Genomic DNA, 22,615 nt, shown 5'->3' with positions numbered 1-22,615 from the left:
GTTCTGCATGTTTCTAAACTATAAAGGAAAGGAACTGTACCCTATGCGTTCTCCGGAAACTCTTGCTTTTTTCCTTTCACGTGATGTTCCCCAAATTCATCCTGGTTGGGGAGCACCATGATCAGTCATTCATTTGTAGGCTGTCACAGCAACCTGCTGCATAAACCTTCTCAGGCATTTCTCCTACATGCGGGCAATCCCCCGAATACACAGTGGGGTGGAATGATTAGGTCTTAGGAATCGGGTTCTTTAACTAAAGTAAAGTGAAGTCGCTCAGTCGTGTCCAACTCTTTGCGACCCCATGGACTGTAGCCTACCAGCCTCTGAGGAGCATCTCAGTCCGTGGAATTTTCCAGGCAAGAGTACCGGAATGGGTTGCCATTTCCTTCTTCAGGGAATCTTCCCAACCCAGGGATCAAACCCAGGTCTCCCCCACTGCAGGCAGATGCTTTACCGTCTGAGCCACCAGGGAAGCCTTCTTTAACTAAAGCAGTATCGTTTTCCAAATAAATGTGATGGCTAATTTAGGGTATTAATCTGGAGAGTGGTTTGGTTAAGTTGTTGTTCAGTTGCCAAGTTGTATCCAACTCTTTGTGACCCCACAGACTGCAACACTCCAGGCCTCCCTCTCCTTCACCATCTCCCAGAGTTTGCCCAAGTTTATGTCCATTGAATCAGTGATGCCATCCAACCATCTCCATCCTCTGTTACCCTCTTCTGCTTTGCCCCTCAGTCTTTTCCAGCATCAAGGTCTTTTCCAATGAGTCAGTTCTGGTTAAGATTAACATTTAAATTGGTGACTGCTGAGCATGAAGATTGGTCTCCCTAATGTGTGTGGGCCTCATCCAATCACTTGAAGTTCTGAATACAAGAAAAAGCCTGCCCCGCTCCCGCCTTCAGCAGGCTGCTTTCCGACAGCATCTGCAGCATCACCAGGTCCTCCTGGGCCTCCCTCTGCTGGCCCACCCTGTGCTATCCAAAGTCACATGACACACGGTACTGACTGTTTCTCTGAACAGCCCTGAGTATTACCATCACCAGTACCACAACAGATCCACCAACCTGGACTCCTACCACCTGTGGATCAGCGTTCCAACTCATAAAATACTATTAATAATTGTTCACCTGCCCTTCAACTCTTCCCCTTCTATAAGGCTGCAGTGAGTTTAACCTAGGTGATGAGGAAAAAAACTGCATCATTATGTGTCTCCCTCTGAAAACATTCAGAGACTTCCGACAGTCTACACTGCAGAGTCAAGTTCAAACTCCATCAGGCACAGCGACATTGGGCCATCCAATCTTTCCAGGCTCTTCTCTCACTTTCTGCTGCTCTGTGGGCTTTGGCTCCTTTTTTTAAACATAGAATCTACTGTATAAAACCTTACCTGGGCCCACAGACAACCTCTGCTGTGAGCGCAGAGAGAGGGTCCCACCGTCACTGTTCTTTCCGTGACCTCGAGGCCGCCTCTCAGGCGGTGAGGGGCCCCGAATGAAGCCCAGGTGAGACATGGAGCTCTGCCCTCCAGTCACACCATCCAGTCTCCATCTGCCTGAATCAGACTTCCCCACACCCTTCTCCTGGCCATCAGCATCCCCCCTTTTTTTCCTCCATTTTCTCTCTTTCCCTCCCCCAGGCTATGCTAAAAAATTCCTTGTAAAAATGTATTATGTATTAAATAAGCTACAAGGATATACTGTACAACACAGGGAGTATTAATTGCTCAGTCATGTTTGACTCTTTATGACCCCATGGACTGTAGCCTGCCAGGCTCCTCTGTCCATGGAATTTTCCAGGCAAGAATACTGGAGCAGGTAGACATTCCCTTCTCCAGAGGATATTCCTGACTCAGGGATCAACTGGGTCTCCTGGATTGCAGGCAGATTCTTTATCATCTGAGCCACCAGGGGAATATTGCCAATATCTTTTAATGACCATAAATGAGGTATAACTTTTAAAAACTGTGAATCACTACACTGTACACCTATGATTTATATCGTATGTGTGTGTGTGTGTGTGTTAGTCCCTCAGTTGTGTTCCAACTCTTTGTGAACCCACGGACCCAGCAGGCTCCTCTGTCCATGGGATTCTCCAGGCAAGAATACTGGAGTGGGTTGCCGTTCCCATCTCCAGGGGATCTTCTCGACTCAGGGGTTGAACCCAGGGGTTGAACCCGGGTCTCCAGGGTTGCAGGCAGATTCTTTACCATCTGAGCCACCGTGGAAGCCCAGCTGATATCATACTGTACAGCAATCATATCATAATTTTTTAAAAGATCCTTCCAAGTCCTCCAGGTCCAGCCGGACCTGTTCCTCCTGAGCCTCCTTTTTCACACCCACTCTGCTGGCATCTGGCTCTCCTTCCTCTCATTCTTTGAAAATACCACCTGGTCTCACCCTGGTGTTGCAACTTGGCAACCTTGAATTGGCTAATGACCCTTTGGTTTCCTCAGCTGTATTTGGACTTCCCAGGAGGCACAGTGGTAAAGAACCTACCTCCCCATGCATGAGATGCGAGTTCAATCTCTGGGTTGGGAAGATCCCCTGGAGAAGGAAATGACAACCCACTCCAGTATTCTTGCCAGGAAAATCCCATGGACAGAGGAGCCTGGCGGGCTACAGTTTGTGGGATAGCCAAGAGTTGGACGTGACTGAGCAACTGAGCACACACATAACAGTGCTCTCTGCCCGCCACCTTGTTTCATGAGCATTAAACCAGAGGACAAGTATCTACCTCATGCACACCTGGCATGAGTCAGAGCTAGCTAACCTGGTCAGAGTTAGCTGGTGGAGTATTTGGGATGCATGACACATTTGGGGGGACATTTCCATCAATGTAACTACATTCACCCTGACTAGTGAAGCCAGAGACACATGGGTTACACAGTCATTTTTTCCACAACCCCACTTCCTCCACAAACTCTTCCATGAAAGGGCTCCCTTTGAACTGTCCCCTCTTGAGATGCCTCAGTATATTTTTCCATGAGGCACTGAAATAAGTGTAGCCATTCTTGCCATTAAATGCTCTAAATCAGTTACTGATTAAGAAATGCCTGCTCTGACGGGAACGCGCATTTTCACATAATTTTGCACTAACAATATCATTTATCCAGAATGAGATGTTCAACGTGCTCTTCCACTCTGCTCTGAAAACTCAAGGAGGAGAAGAACCTCAGGGACGAGCAATGACGGGTGTCCCCTCAGCCCCCGCCTGCTCGCGTGTCCCCTGAGCTGGCGCTTCCTGTCCTCTACTTGCAACTCGATCCAGGGGACACAAAGCCTGAGAACTTGGGCAGATCACTAGACCTCACTTCCCTTCGGTGTCCTCACCCGCAAACCTGTTACATCTACATCCAAGTGGGAAGGAGGGGCGGTTAAATGAGAAGACCTCAGTAAGGTTGACTGAGCTCCTCACACACTGTCAACTTTCAGTAAAGAGGAAAAATCTGTATATTTAGAGCGCACATGGCTCAATTCTTTCATCTTTCTGAAGATCTTACAATCTGTTGTACACATGATGATCTCTGGATTCTGAGTCCAATCTTTCACTGTTAAATAGATCAACTACCCCTCTATGTTATACAAGCAGGTGATGTTTGTAGACCCTGACATGTACTAAAACACACATGGGACTTTCCTGGTGGTCCCCTGGTTAAGAGTCCCCCTGCCAAGGTAGGGGACATAGGTTCGACCCCTGGTGAGGGAAGATTCCATGTGCCATGGAGCAATGACTGAAGCCTGCAGGCCCAGCACCAGGGCTCCACAACAAGAGAAGCCACTGCAATGAGACGCCACGCACCACAACTAGAGAGGAGCCCCTGCTCGCTGCAGAGAAAGCCCACGCATGGCCAGGAAGACCCAGCACAGCCAAAACTAAATAAATAAATAAGTTCTAAAAAATAAAGCACGCATGGAAGAGTTCAAGTATATTTAAGATTCATTTTGAAATATAGCTACTATATTTTATAAATTCCCTATCATTCTTAGCTTAAAAGAAAAAATGAAACCCTCCAAATCTCAGAAGTGAATGAAATACTCTCACCGGCTGGTTAATGCAATCTATCCTTTAAAAATATAAATGATCAAAAACAACAGCAAAATATGTTTAAGAATACCATTATCAGAATTCTGGCAACAAGGAGAATTGGCCTTTCTCTGACTGGTGACTGACTGACAATCTCACCAGTTTCTGAAAAAGTCCCATATGGCAGAGATCTCCCTTTTCTTCAAAATAGCAACAGGGAGAAGTAAATCTGGATGAGAGAAATGGGAAAATATTGCTGAAGTCATTCATACATGATGCTAAAAATCCTACCTTGGGGTGGCAACCATAATTTAGTTCTCAATAATTTAGTGCTACCCTGTATCCTTAAAACTTCAGAAGAAGTCAAGCTACATGTTTTTGCTCCAAATAAAAAGTGTATATATTTAGGGTCTATACCACAAAATGATATGTAGAATAATCGCTATAGTCAAGTTAATTCACATATCTTCTCTCCGCACAGTTACATTTTGCTGTTGTTGTTGAGAAGAGCACCCAAAATCTACTCTCTTAGCAAACCTCCAGTGTTCAAGATGATGATATTAACTATGGTCTTTACACTGTACATTGGGTCTCTAGACTGATTCCATCTATGTAACTTCAACTTTGTACTCTGACCAACATATATCTCCCCAACTTCCCACCTCCCCGCCCTGTGCTGTTTTCTTTTTTTAAAGAAAAGCCTTTCTCACTCACAGTGGTTACTTTAAGATAATTGGGTATAAACATGCCAGTTTTAGAGACAGAAAAATACAAACTTTATACAAAGCACTTTTTTTTTCATATAAAGAAGACAGTGCTAATAAATCTTATTGAATCAAGACCTTGAAAGAAGCAGAATAGTCTGTACAGATCTCAAATACACCCATGAAAAATATATCACCTTGCTGCTGCTTCATAACACAGTATTTTCATGTTCTCATTTCATTGGAGTACAGCTGGTTTACAGTGTTGGGTCAGTTTCAAATGCACCTGTTTTCAGTTGACTGCTCTTTGACAGAGATCAGAATACCTGACTTGGAACCCAAACTACAAAATCTCGCCGCCCGAGGCAGGGTGGGGAAGCATATCGGTTTCTGGCCCAGGTGGTTCAGGCCGTGTGTCCAAGAGCTCACCCCAAGACCCTTATCATCCCCTGCTCCACCTGCATGGCTCATCAGAGTGGATGAGACACTGAAGACGTGCAAACAGCTTTTAACAGCTTTCACCAGCAAATGAGAGTCTGAGTGATGACTGAGGTCTTTAATAAGTGAGTATTTAAGGAGAGATTTTGCCGATTGACACTCTGTAAGGCTCATTCATACGCACAGAATTGTTCTTGAGCTTAGCTACACCTAAAGAGAAAGGGGAAACTAACACATGGAAGTTTGTCTCACCTCCTGACCATTAGATATTCCTATATATGACTGTAAGTTGTTAGTTTATAATACGGATTCCTAAAAAAGAGAGCACTGTATCAGGTGGTATAGGATGTGCTCTGCTGGAAGTCTGTTTGGGATATAACTTGAGAGACACCAGACAGGAAACACACAGTCCCGAACTTTTGCTTTCCCGAGTCTATCTAAAAATGTTATCGTTAGTCATTTTGCATCAAAAGCACAGGCCTACCCTGGTGGTCCAGTGGTAAAGAATCCCCCTGCTGATGCAGGGGACACAGGTTTGAGCCCTGGTCTGGGAAGAATCTGCGTGCCACGGAACAACCAGGCCTGTTCATCGCAATGACTGAACCAGCATGCCAGGGTCCACGAGCCACAAGAAAAGCCACCACAAGGAGGACCCTGAGAGCAGCCCCTGCTCACCACAACTAGAGAAAGCCCATGTGGCCATGAAGATCAGCACAGCCAAAACTAACAGAAGAAAAACTTTTTAAATTTTTAAAAAATAAAGTAAAAGCACAAGCAATAATAATACCTACCAATAATAATAATTCCCCAGCTATCGAGGACCGAGTTCTTTACATATCTGATCCCTAAACCATTCAACAAAGAGAATGGTGCTCTTAACTCAATCTGCTATTTAGGAACCTGAGATTCAGAGACTGAGCAGCTAATTCAACGTTATAAAGGAAGTAAAGGCTTTAAAACTGAGTTTTTCCAAATATAATACCCCACCCATGTGGGTATTCCTCGCAGGACTCACTCACTCACTAAGCACTAAACCACAGTCACTGGCAGACACAGCAGGAAACACTTAAAGAGCTCATTTGATTCTTCCTGAAATGACAGCTTGCACCTTATAAAGCATCCTCTCTAGTGAAACTTGGGTGAAGAGAAAACAGGAGCCAGGGCTTGAACCCTGCCAGGACTCACTAATAAACCCAGATTTGCTGTCACAGAAAGGACTGAATGCACAGAGCTGAAGCACCTGGAGTCTCGCAAAAGGAAATGGGACCACCACACAGCAGGTGACTGGCCCCAGAACCCAAACACTGTCCACAGCAGCTTCATTGAGGTTCAACTTCTCATCAAGACAAGGTAAAGCCTGTGCTTTCTCCCATGACATTTGAATTCACGAGATGATAGCACATTAAGAAAAATGGAATTGATTCACAGTATTATTTCTTTGAAACAACAATATAGAATCTAGAAATGCAACTGGGAAATGACCCCAAAATGGGATAAGGCATTTCACAGTTTCTACATGGTCTTCATAGAACCAAATATCGGAGGTGGGTGAAAAGGTAAACGAAAACGTACTTACCTGGCGGGACCACCCGTATCACCTTCTGCCAGGTTCCGTGTGGGAAGGTATGCAGAAAGCAGGAATAGAAGCCCACGTCCACCTCAGAGGCATTGTGGAAGGACAGGGTCAGGTCGTGAGAGGTCATGGTGTGATTTGAGAAGTAGACCCTATCAATGTAGGCCTCTCTTACGATCCCATGGTATGCAGGGTTGAAAATGGCCATCGACTCTCTCTCCTTCTTAATCTTGAACCACTCCGTCTGGGTTACAGTGTCCGCTAATGGATACACACATGCTAGGGTCATATTCTTAGCAAGTTTAACAGTCGTGTCCCAAAAAATCTCTTCACATGGCGCTGAAAGACACGTCATCACGTGAGTTCAATTAGACTGAAACACCAGAGAAATATCAGAAACTTATTCTAGACCTAGGAAGATAGTCTTATGAATATTTATAAATACATTGGAATCAGGGTAAAGGCTGGCAGTTTCTACCTTAGCCTATAAAGGTTTCCACCGCTGATTATTGGCATTCGCAACTGGTAGTTTTTCTGAACAAGTGAGAAGTTATCTAGACCAACCCAGAGCGTCATAAATTCTGAACGTGTCACAGTGTAAGACTTGAAAAAGGAGTAAATTCTTTAAATGAAGACATTATCGTTACCTGTGTACACATAAAGAATTGCCAAGAGGAGGGTGAGGCGATCCATCTCTGGAAGCCGTCGGGGAGGCCGGTCTCTAGAAGGACAATTTATAATGTCATCTGCAGAGCCCTGCCACCAGGCACTGCTTCCTTCCTCTCAGATCCTATCAGCAGCGTCTTCTTTATCTGAAGTGTGAACACAGGAAAAAAGGTCTGAGCTTCAAAGTCAGGCTTGCTCGCGTGCAAGGATGGGTAGATTCGAATTACTTCTCTCTCGGGGAAATGGCTTATTTTCAAGCTTTCGTTTTCTACAAAAAACTCATTCATCAAACAAATGTGGTCTGAGTGCGTGCTCAGTGCCCGTGCTCAGTGCTCTGCTCTAGTTGATGAGGATGGACCAATAAATTAAAAAAAAAAAAATCCTTGCCATCATGCACCTTACCTTCTAGTGGGAGGAGACAGAAAATAAAATAAGGAAGTACAGGGTGTGGGGAGGTGGTGAGTGTATGAAGGAAAACAAAGCAGGGCCGCGGATGGAGAAGGGGTGGTGTTCCCCCTGGAAGGAGGGCCGGGGAGTCTGCAGTGAGAACAAGAGGCGGGAGCAGAGTCTGCCGGGGTGTGGGGAGGGGCCTGAACTCCACCAGCGTGAGCGGCCCATGGTCATGGCCAACCCGTCACCTCTGCCTCTTTGCTGACCTCGGGCAGTTGCTTTGGGGGTAAATTAAGGGACTGGGGAAGGCCCTCCAGAGCGTGGCTCAGGTCATATACAAATCCACCGTTGTTGTTGGTTTTTTTTAACTTAACTTTTTATTTTGAAATAATTGTAAAGTCACAGGAATTTTCCAGAGAAGGTAATGGCAACCCACTCCAGTACTCTTGCCTGGAAAATCCCGTGGACAGAGGAGCCTGGTGGGCTGCAGTCCATGGGGTCTCGAAGAGTCAGACACGACTGAGCGACTTCACTTTCACTTTTCACTTTCATGCATTGGAGAAGGAAATGGCAACCCACTCCAGTGTTCTTGCCTGGAGAATCCCAGGGACGGAGAAGCCTGGGGGGCTGCCATCTGTGGGGTCACACAGAGTCGGACACGACTGAAGTGACTTAGCAGCAGCAGCAGCAGCACAGGAATTTTCAGAAAAAGTACAGAGAGGGTCTGTGTACCCTTCACCCAATTTCTCCTGATGCTCCCGTCTTACATAATCCTAGTAGGTGCACCATTGCTCTCCTCCTTCTCTTGTAAAACAATAATCAGTTTCCCGAGAAGTTGCTGGGAACATACTACCATGTGAGCGGGAAAATATATTATTGCCTCTGTAACAAGAGACAATGAAGAAGAATGCACCTGACCCCCTGATGACAGGGTCGAAATAAAAGGTGGGTGAGAAATGGAGAAAATGGGGAGCAGGAACCATTAAAGGCACCTTTGCCTGATGCTGACTCTGAGCCTACGTGATTCCATTCAAAGTCCGCCAGTATGTGTCTTCTCCTTCACATCAGTAACTAATGTGGGAACTTCAAGTGTGACGTCAGAAATGTAATGATAGGGCTTTCCTGGTGGCTCAGGGGTAAAGAATTCATCTGCCAATGCAGGAGACACAGGTTCAATCCCTGGTCTGGGAAAATCCCACGTGCAGCACGGCAACTAGGCCCATGTGCCACCACTACTGAGCCTGTGCTCTGGAGCCAGGAGCCCAACTACTGAAGCCCGAGCGCCCAGAGCCCGTGATCTGCAACCAGAGAAGCCACCATGGTGAGCAGCCTGCACAGGGCACCCTGCCCGCAGCACCTAGAGGAAGTCCCGGCATAGCAGTGAAGACCCAGCACAGCCAAACATAATAAAAAAAATTATTTTAAAAAAAGGCAATGATAATCAGAACAAAACTCTGACGTGTCCATATAATACTGCACAGTGGTTCCTTATGTCTACAGAGCACTCTGTTTTCCAAAACCTTTCCCCTCTGTCTTCTGTGCCTATGACTGTTTTGTGACCTAGTCCGATGAGGCAACTGTCATCTTTGTTTTGTAAGTAATTTGATGAAACAATTTGACAAAAATTTTACTGAGCCCTGATTAGGTCTCAGGGACCCTGATTAGGTCCTGGAGATACAAGAATGGTTTCTGCCTTCCAGTCATGTATAACACATCGCACCAGACAGATACAAGGAGCAATTTATGATAACAAAACTAAATCATTTCGATTCAAGTTGTTCAATTGAGTTTTATGACATCCCAAAGAGGAACAAATTCATTCTATCAGATTTGGGGAAGATTTCATAGGAAAGCTGCACCTCTTTCTGGGCTTTTCCACCTGAATGAGACTTTCCAAGTAGAATGGGAAGAGGAGGGAATGCCCTGATAGTCCGGTGGTTAGCACTGGATGCTTTCACCGATGGGGCCCGGGTTCAATCCCTGGTCGGGAACTAAGATTTCACAAGCACAGCCAAAGAAAAATGCGAATGATATCATTTAAAAAAAAAAAAAAAGACAGAGAGAAATGGAAAGAGGAGATAAAAGTGCATAACACAGGGCATTTTCAGGAAATGATGTGACTACAGCCTAGAGGGGTGGGAAGGGACACAAATGAAGTTGGGTCTGGATCCAAAGGGTCTTAAATGACATCCAGAGAGGAATTCAGACTTGGCAGCTATTTTACCACTGTTGTTCCAGCACCAAGCATGATTCCTGGGACATGTATTGATGGCACAAAGAATCCCAGCTCCAGAAGGAAATGTAAAAAGTCACTGCAGCTGAAGCCATTGAGGGCAGATGGAGACATAAAATGACAAGAGATTAGACTGTGCAGAAGGCCAGGATGAGGCTGTTTGCCCTCGAAGATCTTCTGATACGATTCTAGGAACAAGTGGAAGCTGTTGGAGGCACTTCAGACACTAGAGTTACATGGTCTGCTTTAAATTCTTAGAAAGAGAGCTGAGCATCACCCACCTTCCTCTCCTGACTCCTAACAAAAACCTGTTCTAGTTTGGGTATTGTTTTCTCCCACACCACCAGGATATCATGACCGATCAGAGCCATTCCACTGAGAACTATGACAGATTTGGGGGCTGGAGATGGAGAAGGCAAGTGGGGCCTGAGTAGAACCAAGAAGAATCAAGGAAATGATCTACATTTCACATCAGAAAGACAGAAAGACCCTCAGTGAACCTCCTCGTCCAGGGAGTGAGGACTAGGGAATGCAGGAGGCTGACCGGGAAAGGGGTGTGCATGAACAAAAACTTGTGGTAACCCCTTCATTCCCAAGGAATCCGAGGCCAACTTACTAAAAGGTGAAGAGAGCAGAGGGCACTTGCATTCTGAAGCGTCTACACTCAAGGGGCCTAGAGGTCACAGATGTGAATTAAAGGTACAGAAAGACATGGGGCTGGAGATAAGGTTCAGCTGCAACACCTTTGCTAAGGATGCGCCCTATTGATCAACATCCAGCTGAAGACAAACAGAAACTGTGCAGGATCTATTTTTTGCTGTGCAGGCAGCCTTTTTTTTTTTTTTTTTTTTGCATGATTTATGAAGGGATTTGGGCTTGAGGATTTTTCCTAATACAGCCGTCTGTGTTAAAAAGAGCCCATTCTCGAGGATGGCATTCATCAAGACATGACTTGACTTCTCTACCGTTGACCGCATCTCCGCAAACTGCAGAAGTGTGACTTCAACTCACAGGGCTGATGCCCGCCAGGTGTCCTGGGCTGGGCGCCCCTCACTTGGCCATCCTCACAGACCCTCCCCACCTCCTCAGCTGCACTGCTCTGCTCTCTGTGAGGCATCCTGCTTTTCCAAGTGCCGGTGAGACTGGGAGGATCCTGCTCTCTCCTTAGTTCCCCAAGTCCGCCCTCCAGGGCTCCTGCCTAGACTCTTGGTGCATCTGGGAGCCCATCCCTGCTCCCCCCTCCTCCTCCCTGGCCTGGACAACGACCCGCATGCCCAGGAGCCAAGGGCCGTGGAACAGAAAGCCTTGGCTAAGCCCTGAGAACAAGGCGGCAAGGCAGGCGGGTCAGGCCTGCGCGAGCTCTGTCCTCTCCCCCATGTTCAGAGGCAGAGCTGACGGGGCCTGTGGCTGTGGGTCCTGGCTGCTCAGAGGCTCCTGCTCACAGCCAATCAGGGGAGCAGCAGGGTCCAGGAGCTGCTTCTGCCTCACTGAGTCTCCTTAAAAGAACCTTTCCCACCAGGGCCTCGTGGCCAGTCACAGACCTCCCCCTGGGACAGGTTCTGCTGCCTGTGAGGGGCCATGGAAACTTGCTTCCATTCCAGGCAGAGACTTTGCTTTGGGATCCTCCAGAACAAGCCAGTCCACTGTCCCATCTCTGGAGAGAGCTCAGCGGGAACTCAGACATGCCCGTTCGGCTGTTTCCTGCCATATGAGGAGCTGTATTGGACAGCATGCAGCCTCCAGAACCCAAAGTGTTGACTCTCCAGCCCTTCACAGAAGTTCGCCAGCCCTTGCCTAGGGTTATTTACACCTGGAGATCAAACCTTTATGACTAAGTTATCCTCGCTCAGGCTTTCTTGATGCGAGGTAGGTTAAGCAAGAGGCCTTCCCTGGTAGCTCAGTTGATAAAGAATCCGCCTGCAAAGCAGGACACTGGGGTTTGATCCCTGAGTGGGGAAGATCCCCTGGACAAGGGAATGGCAACCCACCCCCGCATACTTGCCTGGAGGATGCCCCTGGACAGAGGAGCCTGGTGGGCTATAGTCCATAGGGTCGCAAAGAACTGGACATGACTTAGTAACAAAACCACCATCACCAGGTTAAGCCAGGCAGCCCAACACTGGTAAAAAGGCCCAGTTTTCTTATTCTCAAGATCCAAACTATCGGACCTTCCCAGGAACAGACAGAAAAAGGACTCTGAGCGACACCCTTTTGCTAAACTATGCCCATCATTAAACTTACATGCTTGTGGAAATGGTCGTCCTGGAGTCAGTCACAGCTCTTCCCCGCAGCAACTTGCCTGTTTTCCCTGCTGGTCATCCTTCTGGATCCACAGCCCCCCTCTCCCTGATCAGTATTAAGTTTGAAAGTGTGAGTTTGACCACATCCAACCTTCGTCTAGAAGGTTACCACCAACCTGGAGACGCAAAGGCTCGGCTTGTTCTGAGTCCTCTTCCCGGTGTGCGTCTCCGGTAAGGACTTCCTGTTTATCGGGACCTCCTGGCCTCACTCCCTCTCGGTCAAGGCCATCTCCCCACCTCGCTCCATTCCCTGGGGGTGCGTCTTGGGGGCAGCTGGGGCTTGGTTTGTCCCAGAGCCTCCTGGTCCCACGCCCCCTCCACACCAGGGCTCCCTCAGGTCGGAGCTGAAGTTAAATCACTGATATTTCACCTGGGAGGATTCAAACCAATCAACAAGCAGCCCTGCTTCTCTCTGGGAGCATCTCTACTATTTCAGCCACTCAGACTCATTCCCAAGTCACATATACTTTGGTCCCTTCTCTCTCCCCCTGCTAAGCTTCTACAGTTTGAGAGGATGCACTTTCACTGTCAGTGTTCTAACTCTGAACTGAAACTACACGCACAAAAAAAGAAAAAACCTGAAATTGGTTACTTTGCCTTTTCTTCCCCATTCGTTTTCCTGCCAATCAAAGCACTTCAGAGGCAGAAGTCTCTGAGGCCCAGGAAGCTTATCTCTGCCCAGATCTGAGCGCTGCCTCCCAGATACCCTTCTCGGTTTTGTTTTCTGCCTCTCCCACTCTCTGACACAGAAAGCGCACGGGTTGGCGGTTTCCTAAGAACCTTCCCCACAAATCTATCAGCTTCTTTGTTTCAGACACACAACAGTTTCTAGGTTGTTCCAGAGGACAGCAGAGTTAATTTTATCCATGCTTTTGACTTAGCAGGGGATGGAGGTTAAACCAACACACAGGGTTTGTGGTTGAAGCTGAGTTCATGCAGTTCGTGGAAATATTGGCGAGAAAACGCAGCATCAAACAGAAGAGAAGGCATGACCTGGCCCCAGCGTTGAACAATGGGTCGCAGCCTCAGGCTGGCCTCTTCTGCAGACCACGTGGATGCCTGAAAGCATGCAAAGGCCTGAAGTGCTGCCTTTTATTACATAATTGTCTCTCGAGTACATTGCTGTGGGACAAAGGAAGCTTCCCAAAGCATCTGCCTGACTCTTGTCCTCCTTTCAATTCCTCACCATCCTCAAAAAGAAGATCCAACTTCTTGCTGACTTACAAGGCCAGACACACTTGAACTCGGCCATTTTTTTTTCTAGGCGCATGTCTTACAAATTCACTCACTCCCTCCCTCCACTCCTGATCCTCCTAACAGCTGATAACTTGGGGAACATATTCTGAAGAGCAGAGGTTACTTTGCTGTGGCTTCTCTTCTTCTTCTTCCACCCAGCAGGTCTCAGCTTAGACGTCCCTTTTAGAGTCCTCTCCCTGAGCACACCCCCCGAAACAGAGAGGTGTTCTTCCTCTGAATTTCCTGAGAATCCTAGGCACATCCTGACTGAAACACATACCACATCCTTTGCAATGGCCCATTCAGCTGCTGAATTTCTTATGATATCTAACCAAACCCCTTCAAGGTGAGGATGAGCTCTCATCCAGCACCGTATCCACAGGGCCTGGTGCGGTGCCTGGCACATGGTGGGTGTCCCATCAGATGTTGTGGGTGGGTAAAGTGATGACTTCTGTTAGATTTCACAACATATGATCTAACTACAACCAGGAATCTGTCCCAATTCCAAGGTGTGATTTTTATTTTTTCTTTTGTCTCATCTTTCTATTTCTCCAATGAATAAAACAAAAAAGAAGAAGAAGAAGCCTCAGTCCAAAACGCACACTGATTTTTCAGGACCAACCCAAAGACAAACTTTGCAGTTTGGGGCCCACCCTTTCTCAAAATGACACAATAGGCCCTGAACTGAACCTCAAACAGCACCCGGAACTGTCCCATCTACCCAGATGATTCACATTGTGCCGACTATCAGAGCCTGTTGTCATGGTAGGTGCTATTTATTTACATCTCTTGGGTCTTAGGCTTGCAAATTCATTCTTCCACACAAAATCCAGATTCATACAGGTTAGGGGCTTTGCCACAATTTCTTCTATACTCACGTCCTAGGTTTCCGTCCACCTGCAAACACATGCATTGTCATCACCCATATCATAATACATTTATCGCTATTGCTAAGGAAGGAGGAACGGAGGCAGTTTCTATTGCTTCCCTGTAGGATCCTCTTTGGCTTCTTCTTGGGGCTTTTGGAATCTAGCAAGAAACTAACCATCAGCTTTATATCTGCTCCTGTGGGGACACTGGCATCTCAATGTCTTGGCCCTAGGAAAGCAAGAGCGTTCTCCCCAGCAAGGTCTTACTCAGCAAGTAGGGGAAACATTAAAAGATCACATGATCAATAATGAATCCAAAACAGACAGTAACAGCATCCTACGCAAATGAAACTGTCTGGCGCCTCCAGACAATGGTAGTTCCAAGTGTTCCCCCCAGCACGCTGCTGTCAAGACGAGGAAGAGCAGCAGGTCAGGATGAACAGTACCTGCCACTCAGAGAGATGAGCAGAAGTCCTCCCTCCAGTGGTTTCACTGACTCTTGTTAAGGACTTCTTCGACAGTTTAAAAGTCAAAAGACTCTTTAACATTACCATTTGTTGACAGAAGTAGAAAGCACAGCTAAAATCCTCACATCTCTGCATAGAGCACTATCTCACCTGCCACCTCCTTCCTCCTTGAAGGTGCTCAGGGCACCGACTTGTTGTTCTAACAAGTGGTAAGTTCTAACAAATGCCTTTGCTATACAAATTGCATTTCAGAGTGACCTACATTTCTCTCTGAAGAAAAATTCAGCTACTGAGTGGAAAAAAACAATAATAGATCTTTTCAAATCACTGCTTTTCAACACCTATTAAAGTAATAGCTTGAGACAATTGTCACTAGATGCTAAAGCCATTGGGCAAAAAGTGAGTGGGGGTTTTATAACGACATATACTCTTGACTGACAACACCTGAGCCCTCTGATCAACCCTAATCTCACTAAAATGGTCCACCCAGACAGGAAGGGACTCCTGATGTGATGTGGCAGAAGGGAATACAGCGCCACTTGGGAAGAACTCCCACCAGTGATGGAGCCTGCATCTGGACCAGCCTCTAGTGTCTGGAGATACGGGCACTAGAAGAATGCGACCATGAGAAAGCAATGAGCTGAACACAGAAAGCAAGAGATACCACGGGACAAATGTTTTGGGTTCTCAATAAATAACGAAAATTATGGTTAACATGAGAAAACGCCATTTAATCCAGCAAATGCCCCAAGGAAACATCTTTTCCTAATAAAAACTCAGAATGATTTTGGAATATGATTAGCATAATAAAGAAAACTGATTAGAAACACATGGTGAACTTGATGGTAAGACATAGAAGGATCATAATTAAATTCTCAAGATGAGGATGACTACTATCAAATGCCACTATTTGGCACTGCTCTGGAAGTTTTCACTGATGTTCTAAGTTTTTTAAAAAAGAATAAAACATTGTAAATGTTGAATTATTTTAAATACACTATTATTTGCAGATGATCAACAGTGTATGTGGAGAACACCACAGAAATCAAACCAAAAAAAGGAACTGAGAAGAGAATAAATGATATGTCTAGCAAAAAGATTTCATAAGGCTCATCAGCTTTACTTTATATCATATCAAAAGAGCAGCAAAATGAACACATATATATACAAGTCTATGCATATACATATGTATGTATGAATATATATGAATGTTCCTCAAGAATCTGTAGTAATCATACAAAAGATGTGAATTCTATTGAAGGAAATAACATGTAAGTCTTGAATAAATGAAGGTAGCATGCTATGTTCCTCCATGGCAAGAACCAACCTTGGGAAAACATACCAGAAATGTTTCAATTTACCTGGAATTTTTAAATCTTCTATATTCTTGAGCAGTTCGGGCTGGGAGAGACTGATTGGGAAAGTCTCGCTGACTCATGAGATGGCGAAGGCCATGGGAGGCAGTCGGGGTACTTTTCGTCAGCACTCGGTGTGGTTGGTGTGTATGGATGTTCAAAGGACAAACATTTCTCTATGAGTAAGAGCTTTGTTTAAACACCTAAGAGCAAAGTGCACTTTTAAGAAGAAGAAAAATGGAGTGAGGTCATCGTGCACTACCAGATATTAAAAAGCATGATAGAGCAACAATGTGAAAAGGTTTTACTCTATTAGGACTGAGAATGCAGAGGCAGACTGGAAGAACTAGAGATGTTCAGGGGTCGAGATTCAGTTCAACTGTTTGGAAAAGAACACTCATGACCTTCTCCAGAGGCAGCTCCTAGTGTCTGTGACACAGTGCTGAGTGTGTGATGCTGGTGGATACTGCAGCCAAGAAGATGTGTGCGGCCTGCCCTCAATGCCTCCTTACACCAACACCCTCCTCCCACGTCTGGTGGAGGTGGTGGTGTTATTACTCAGTTGTCTGACTCTTTGCAACCCCTTGTCCATGACTGAGTGACTTCCACTTCACTTCACTCACTGGGCCTAAACGTGCTGCTAACTTGAAAAATGAAGATGGTCTAGTGATCTCATGTGGCCCAGAGAGCAGGTCTGAATAGAAACCAGGATCCCTTCAACAAATGCAAAAGAAATGTCCCTCTCTTGGGACAGGAGGGGGGTCTGCTACATTCCTTCAGCCAAGAAACAGCAAGGATACCTGCACAGGCATCGCCATTCTGCCTCCATCAGGCTTGAAGTCATAATAAGCAGCAAACCCTGCAGGAAGCCAGTCTACAACTGTTTCATCAGAGTTCCCTCTGGCTAATGAGGGAGCGAGTGAAAGAAGTAAGCTGCTCTGTGGCTGAAGCTCAGCTCGCGTAAGAAGCCCTTCCATCTCCTGCAGAAGGATGCTGGGCAAAGGGACGAGGCCTTGTGCAGGAGGGGGGCCCCTCCCTCCTGGATGCTCCCCGCACCTGTGGCACGTGGAATACTCTCTTACCTCACTAAACAGGCTTTCTTTGTCTTAGGTGAATGGCTCACCATCTTTTCAACGCTAACATCTCATTTCCTGTGTCACCCAATGTTTTACTTGGTCAGGATTGGGTAGATGGTCCACATATGTGTAAAATGTTTTCTCGTAATTGAAAAGTAAAGTGAAAGTGTTAGTTGCTAAATCGTGTCTGACTCTGTGCAACCCTATGGACTGTAACCCGCCAGGTTCCTCTGTCCCTGGGGACTCTCCAGGCTAGAAAACAGAAGTGGATCACCATGCCCTCCTCCAGGGGATCTTCCCAACCCAGGGATTGAACTCAGGTCTCCCTGCATTGTGGGAGGATTCTTTACCACCGAGCCACCAGGGAAGCCCTTTCTCGTAATTAAGTTACATCAAATAAAACGTAGTTAGGTCACAGGAAGAATGATTTTTTAGAAATGAGTAGAAAAGCTATGACCAACCTAGATAGCATATTGAAAAGCAGAGACATTACTTTGCCAACAAAGGTCTGTCTAGTCAAGGCTATGGTTTTTCCTGTGGTCATGTATGGATGTGAGAGTTGGACTGTGAAGAAAGCTGAGCACCGAAGAATTGATGCTTTTGAACTGTGGTGTTGGAGGAGACTCTTGAGAGTCCCTTGGACTGCAGGGAGATCCAACCAGTCCATTCTGAAGGAGATCAGCCCTGGGATTTCTTTGGAAGGAATGATGCTGAAGCTGAAACTCCAGTACTTTGGCCACCTCATGTGAAGAGTTGACTCATTGGAAAAGACTTTCATGCTGGGGGGGATTGGGGGCAGGAGGAAAAGGGGACGACAGAGGATGAGATGGCTGGATGGCATCACCAACTCGATGGATGTAAGTTTGAGTGAACTCTGGGAGTTGGTGATGGACAGGGAGGCCTGGCATGCTGCGATTCATGGGGTCACAAAGAGTCAGACACAACTGAGCAACTGAACTGAACTGAACTGAGACAGTGGATGGTGACTCTGCAGGTCAGGTTGTCAGCCTCTTTTCAATAAACCCAGAATTAATTGGGGTTTGCTTCCTTGGTGTGGCTCAGGTGGTAAAAGAATATGCCTGCAATGAGGGAGACTTGCCTTCAGTCCCAGGGTTGGGAAGATCCCCTGGAAAAGGGAAAGGCTACCCACTCCAGTATTCTGGCCTGGAGAATTCCATGGACTGTATAGTCCATAGGGTCGCAGAGAATCGGACACGACTAAGCGACTTTCACTTTCACTTTTCCCTGGTGGCTCAGACAGTAAAGAATCCGCCTGCAGTGGGGGAGACCTAGGTTCAGTCCTTGGGTTGGGGAGATCCCCTGCAGTAGGGCACGGCAACCCACTCCAGTATTCTTGCCTGGAGAATCCCATGGACAGAGGTGCCTGCTGCACCTGCACCTGCACCTCTGTAGCCTGCTACAGTCTATGGCATCACAAAGCGTCAGACAAGACTGAGTGACTAAGCACATTTGGGGTTTAAGAAAAGAGAACAGCAGATTTTCAGCACATGACAACTGTGAGATTTCAGCATGGGGTGGGGCAGGGCCAGTCGGAGAGGAATGCATTGCTTACCATACGGTGTTAGAGAAAGTGCCTAGCTATTGGGAAAAGCTGACGCGGGCTCCCACCCCTGCCTGGGGACATCTGCCACTCCCAGGCAGTAGGACTCCCCCACCACGCCCCCCTGAGGGCCCCGCCACGGCCACCTGAGGGCCCGCACAGCCCGCACAGTATGCAGACATAGGCTCCGCCCATACATTTATTTCATCAGAATCGGACTCCCAAAGCTTGAGGACTCAAAGCAGGGTATCAGCACGGCCCCAGGTCTCCGCTCTGACCTGAGGGCCGCAGGGCTGTAGCCCCTGGGCAGCAGCGTACAGTCTCTGCCGGCAGCTGGGAGCTGGCTGTCCCCGCACAGGCGGTGGTGGGGCCAGTGCCAAGCGACAGCTGCAAGGGTGTCTTCCAGGTCCACGGGGCGGTCCTGGGGGACTGTGGCCGGTACAGTGGCATGGAGCCGGCTCCCCGCGACTCACCCCATTCACACTGTGGCCTGTTCCTCGTCCCCTGTCCTTTCAAGTTGTTTCCTTCTCAACTTAAGATGGAAGCGTTTTGGAAAGTTAGGATCAAGAACCCTGATATGTGCACTCAGCTCTCACAGCAGCTGACACTTCAAATATATTGATAATTTGAATAGGGAACATATTCTAAAAATAGGAGAAAAAGTTTTATTAGCCTGAGAGTGAAGACAGAATTTTGGTTTTGAGATTACATACATATATAATATGTATATATGTAAAATATATTAAGATACACATATTAAGATATATATATATGTGTGTGTATATATATATATATATATATATATTGGGCTTCCCTGGAGGCTCAGTGGTAGAGAATCCACCTACCAATGCAAGAAATGTGGGTTCGATCCCTGGGTTTGGAAGATCCCTTAGAGAAGAAAATGGCTACCCACTCCAGTATTCTTGCCTGGGATAATCCCATGCACAGAGGATGGGGTTGCAAAAGAATCAGATATGACTTGGTAATTAAACAATATATATATTGACAGTGACTAAACAATACATACACACACACACACACATAAATGCCAAAGCCAGGGAAAATGTGACAGTTTTTCCTACATAAAAACTTAAAACACTGACTTGGCAAAAATTCAGTTCACTTCAGTCACTCAGTCGTGTCCAACTCTTTGCGACCCCATGAATCGCAGCATGCCAGGCCTCCCTGTCCATCACCAACTCCCAGAGTTCACTCATACTCACATCCATCAAGTCAGTGATGCCATCCAGCCATCTCATCCTCTGTCGTCCCCTTCTCCTCCTGCCCCCAATCCCTCCCAGCATCAGAGTCTTTTCCAATGAGTCAACTCTTTGCATGAGGTGGCCGAAGTACTGGAGTTTCAGCTTTAGCATCATTCCTTCCAAAGAAATCCCAGGGCTGATCTCCTTCAGAATGGACTGGTTGGATCTCCCTGCAGTCCAAGGGACTCTCAAGAGTCTTCTCCAACACCACAGTTCAAAAGCATCAATTCTTCAGTGCTCAGCTTTCTTCACAGTTCAACTTTCACATCCATACATGACTACTGGCAAAACCATAGCCTTGACTAGACAGACCTTAGTTGGCAAAGTAATGTCTCTGCTTTTGAATATGCTATCTAGGTTGGTCATAACTTTTCTTCCAAGGAGTAAGCGTCGTTTAATTTCATGGCTGCAGTCGCCATCTGCAGTGATTTTGGAGCCCCCCAAAATAAAGTCTGACACTGTTTCCACTGTTTCTCCATCTATTTCCCATGAAGTGATGGGACCGGATGCCATGATCTTTGTTTTCTGAATGATGAGCTTTAAGCCAACTATTTCACTCTCCACTTTCACTTTCATCAAGAGGCTTTTTAGTTCCTCTTCATTTTCTGCCATAAGGGTGGTGTCATCTGCATATCTGAGGTTATTGATATTTCTCCCGGCAATCTTGATTCCAGCTTGTGTTTCTTCCAGTCCAGCGTTTCTCATTATGTACTCTGCATAGAAGTTAAATAAGCAAGGTGACAATATACAGCCTTGACGTACTCCTTTTCCTATGTGGAACCAGTCTGTTGTTCCATGTCCAGTTCTAACTGTTGCTTCCTGACCTGCATACAGATTTCTCAACAGGCAGGTCAGGTGCTCTGGTATTCCCATCTCTTTCAGAATTTTTCACAGTTTATTGTGATCCACACAGTCAAAGGCTTTGGCATAGTCAATAAAGCAGAAACAGATATTTTTCTGGAACTCTGTTGCTTTTTCCATGATCCAGTGGATGCTGGCAATTTGATCTCTGGTTCCTCTGCCTTTTCTAAAACCAGCTTGAACATCAGGAAGTTTTCGGTTCACGTATTGCTAAAGCCTGGCTTAGAGAATTTTGAGCATTACTTTACTAGCATGTGAGATGAGTGCAATTGTGCGGTAGTTTGGGCATTCTTTGGCATTGCCTTTCTTTGGGACTGGAATGAAAACTGACCTTTTCCAGTCCTGTGGCCACTGCTGAGTTTTCCCAATTTGCTGGCATATTGAGTTAGCACTTTCACAGCATCATCTTTCAGGATTTGAAAGAGCTCAACTGGAATTCCATCACCTCCACTAGCTTTGTTCGTAGTGATGCTTTCTAAGGCCCACTTGACTTCACATTCCAGGATGTCTGGCTCTAGATGAGTGATCACACCATTGTGAATATCTGGGTCGTGAAGATCTTTTTTGTACAGTTCTTCTGTGTATTCTTGCCACCTCTTCTTAATATCTTCTGCTTCTGTTAGGTCCATACCATTTCTGTCCTTTATCGAGCCCATCTTTGCATGAAATGTTCCCTTGGTATCTCTAATTTTCTTGAAGAGATCTCTCGTCTTTCCCATTCTATTCTTTTCCTCTATTTCTTTGCATTGATCACTGAAGAAAGCTTTCTTATCTCTTCTTGTTATTCTTTGGAACTCTGCATTCAGATGCTTATATCTTTCCTTTTGTCCTTTGTTTTTTGCCTCTCTTCTTTTCACAGCTATTTGTAAGGCCTCCCCAGACAGCCATTTTGCTTTTTTTGCATTTCTCTTCCATGGGGATGGTCTTGATCCCTGTCTCCTGTACAATGTCACGAACCTCATTCCATAGTTCATCAGGCACTCTATCTATCAGATCTAGGCCTTTAAATCACTTCCATTGTATAATCATAAGCGATTTGATTTAGGTCATACCTGAATGGTCTAGTGGTTTTCCCTACTTTCTTCAATTTAAGTCTGAATTTGGTAATAAGGAGTTCAAAATTGCACACTAGTAAAGCCAAAGGTGGGACAATTAGGAGAGGGATGTGACAGAAGGATAATATTTTCTAAGTGCAAAGTACTTAAATATGAGTGACCAAAAAAATCCCACAAATGTCCCAATATAAAACAGGCAATGGATGTTGAACATCAATTCACATCAGAAGAACTACAGACTGAAAAATGTAAAAACCTATTTAATTTCATCAGTTGTAATAAATGAAAACAAGGACCGACTAAGTTTTGCATATCTTGCCTGCAATGCAGAAGACCCCAGTTCCATTCCCGGGTCTGGAAGCTCTGCTGAAGGAGACATAGGCTACCCACCCCAGTATTCTTGGGCTTCCCTTGTGGCTCAGCTGGTAAAGAATCCGCCTGGGTTCACTCCCTGGGTTGGGAAGATCCCCTGGATAAGGGAAAGGCTACCTGTCATGGAATGTTTAACAGTAGGATTCCTGTGTGCTGTTTTCTTTCTCTCTTGAGCC

At 46.1% G+C, this 22,615-nt stretch overlaps 1 protein-coding gene across 7 annotated transcripts in view; it reads right to left on the bottom strand.

Annotated features, from left to right (window-relative positions):
• Window positions 1-22,615, bottom strand: part of CD226 (CD226 molecule) — a 110,750-nt gene that overhangs the window by 77,847 nt on the left and 10,288 nt on the right. For 2 of the 7 annotated variants that reach the window (XM_069569158.1, XM_069569159.1), the window contains exons 1-3: window positions 12,267-12,953; window positions 7,384-7,548; window positions 6,740-7,075 (exon numbers count right to left, since the gene is read on the bottom strand). In XM_069569158.1, coding sequence (XP_069425259.1) covers window positions 6,740-7,075; window positions 7,384-7,429 — 382 coding nt within the window. In that variant the 5' untranslated portion in view covers window positions 7,430-7,548; window positions 12,267-12,953. Of the gene's footprint in view, window positions 1-6,739; window positions 7,076-7,383; window positions 7,549-12,266; window positions 13,045-22,615 lie in introns of those variants that run through there. The other 5 variants (XM_069569156.1, XM_069569160.1, XM_069569155.1 and 2 more) reach the window with 4 other exon arrangements.

This window comes from Ovis canadensis, chromosome 23, assembly GCF_042477335.2.
Source record: "Ovis canadensis isolate MfBH-ARS-UI-01 breed Bighorn chromosome 23, ARS-UI_OviCan_v2, whole genome shotgun sequence".
Taxonomy (NCBI): Eukaryota; Metazoa; Chordata; class Mammalia; order Artiodactyla; family Bovidae; genus Ovis; species Ovis canadensis.
This window is presented reverse-complemented; position numbering and strand designations above follow the sequence as displayed.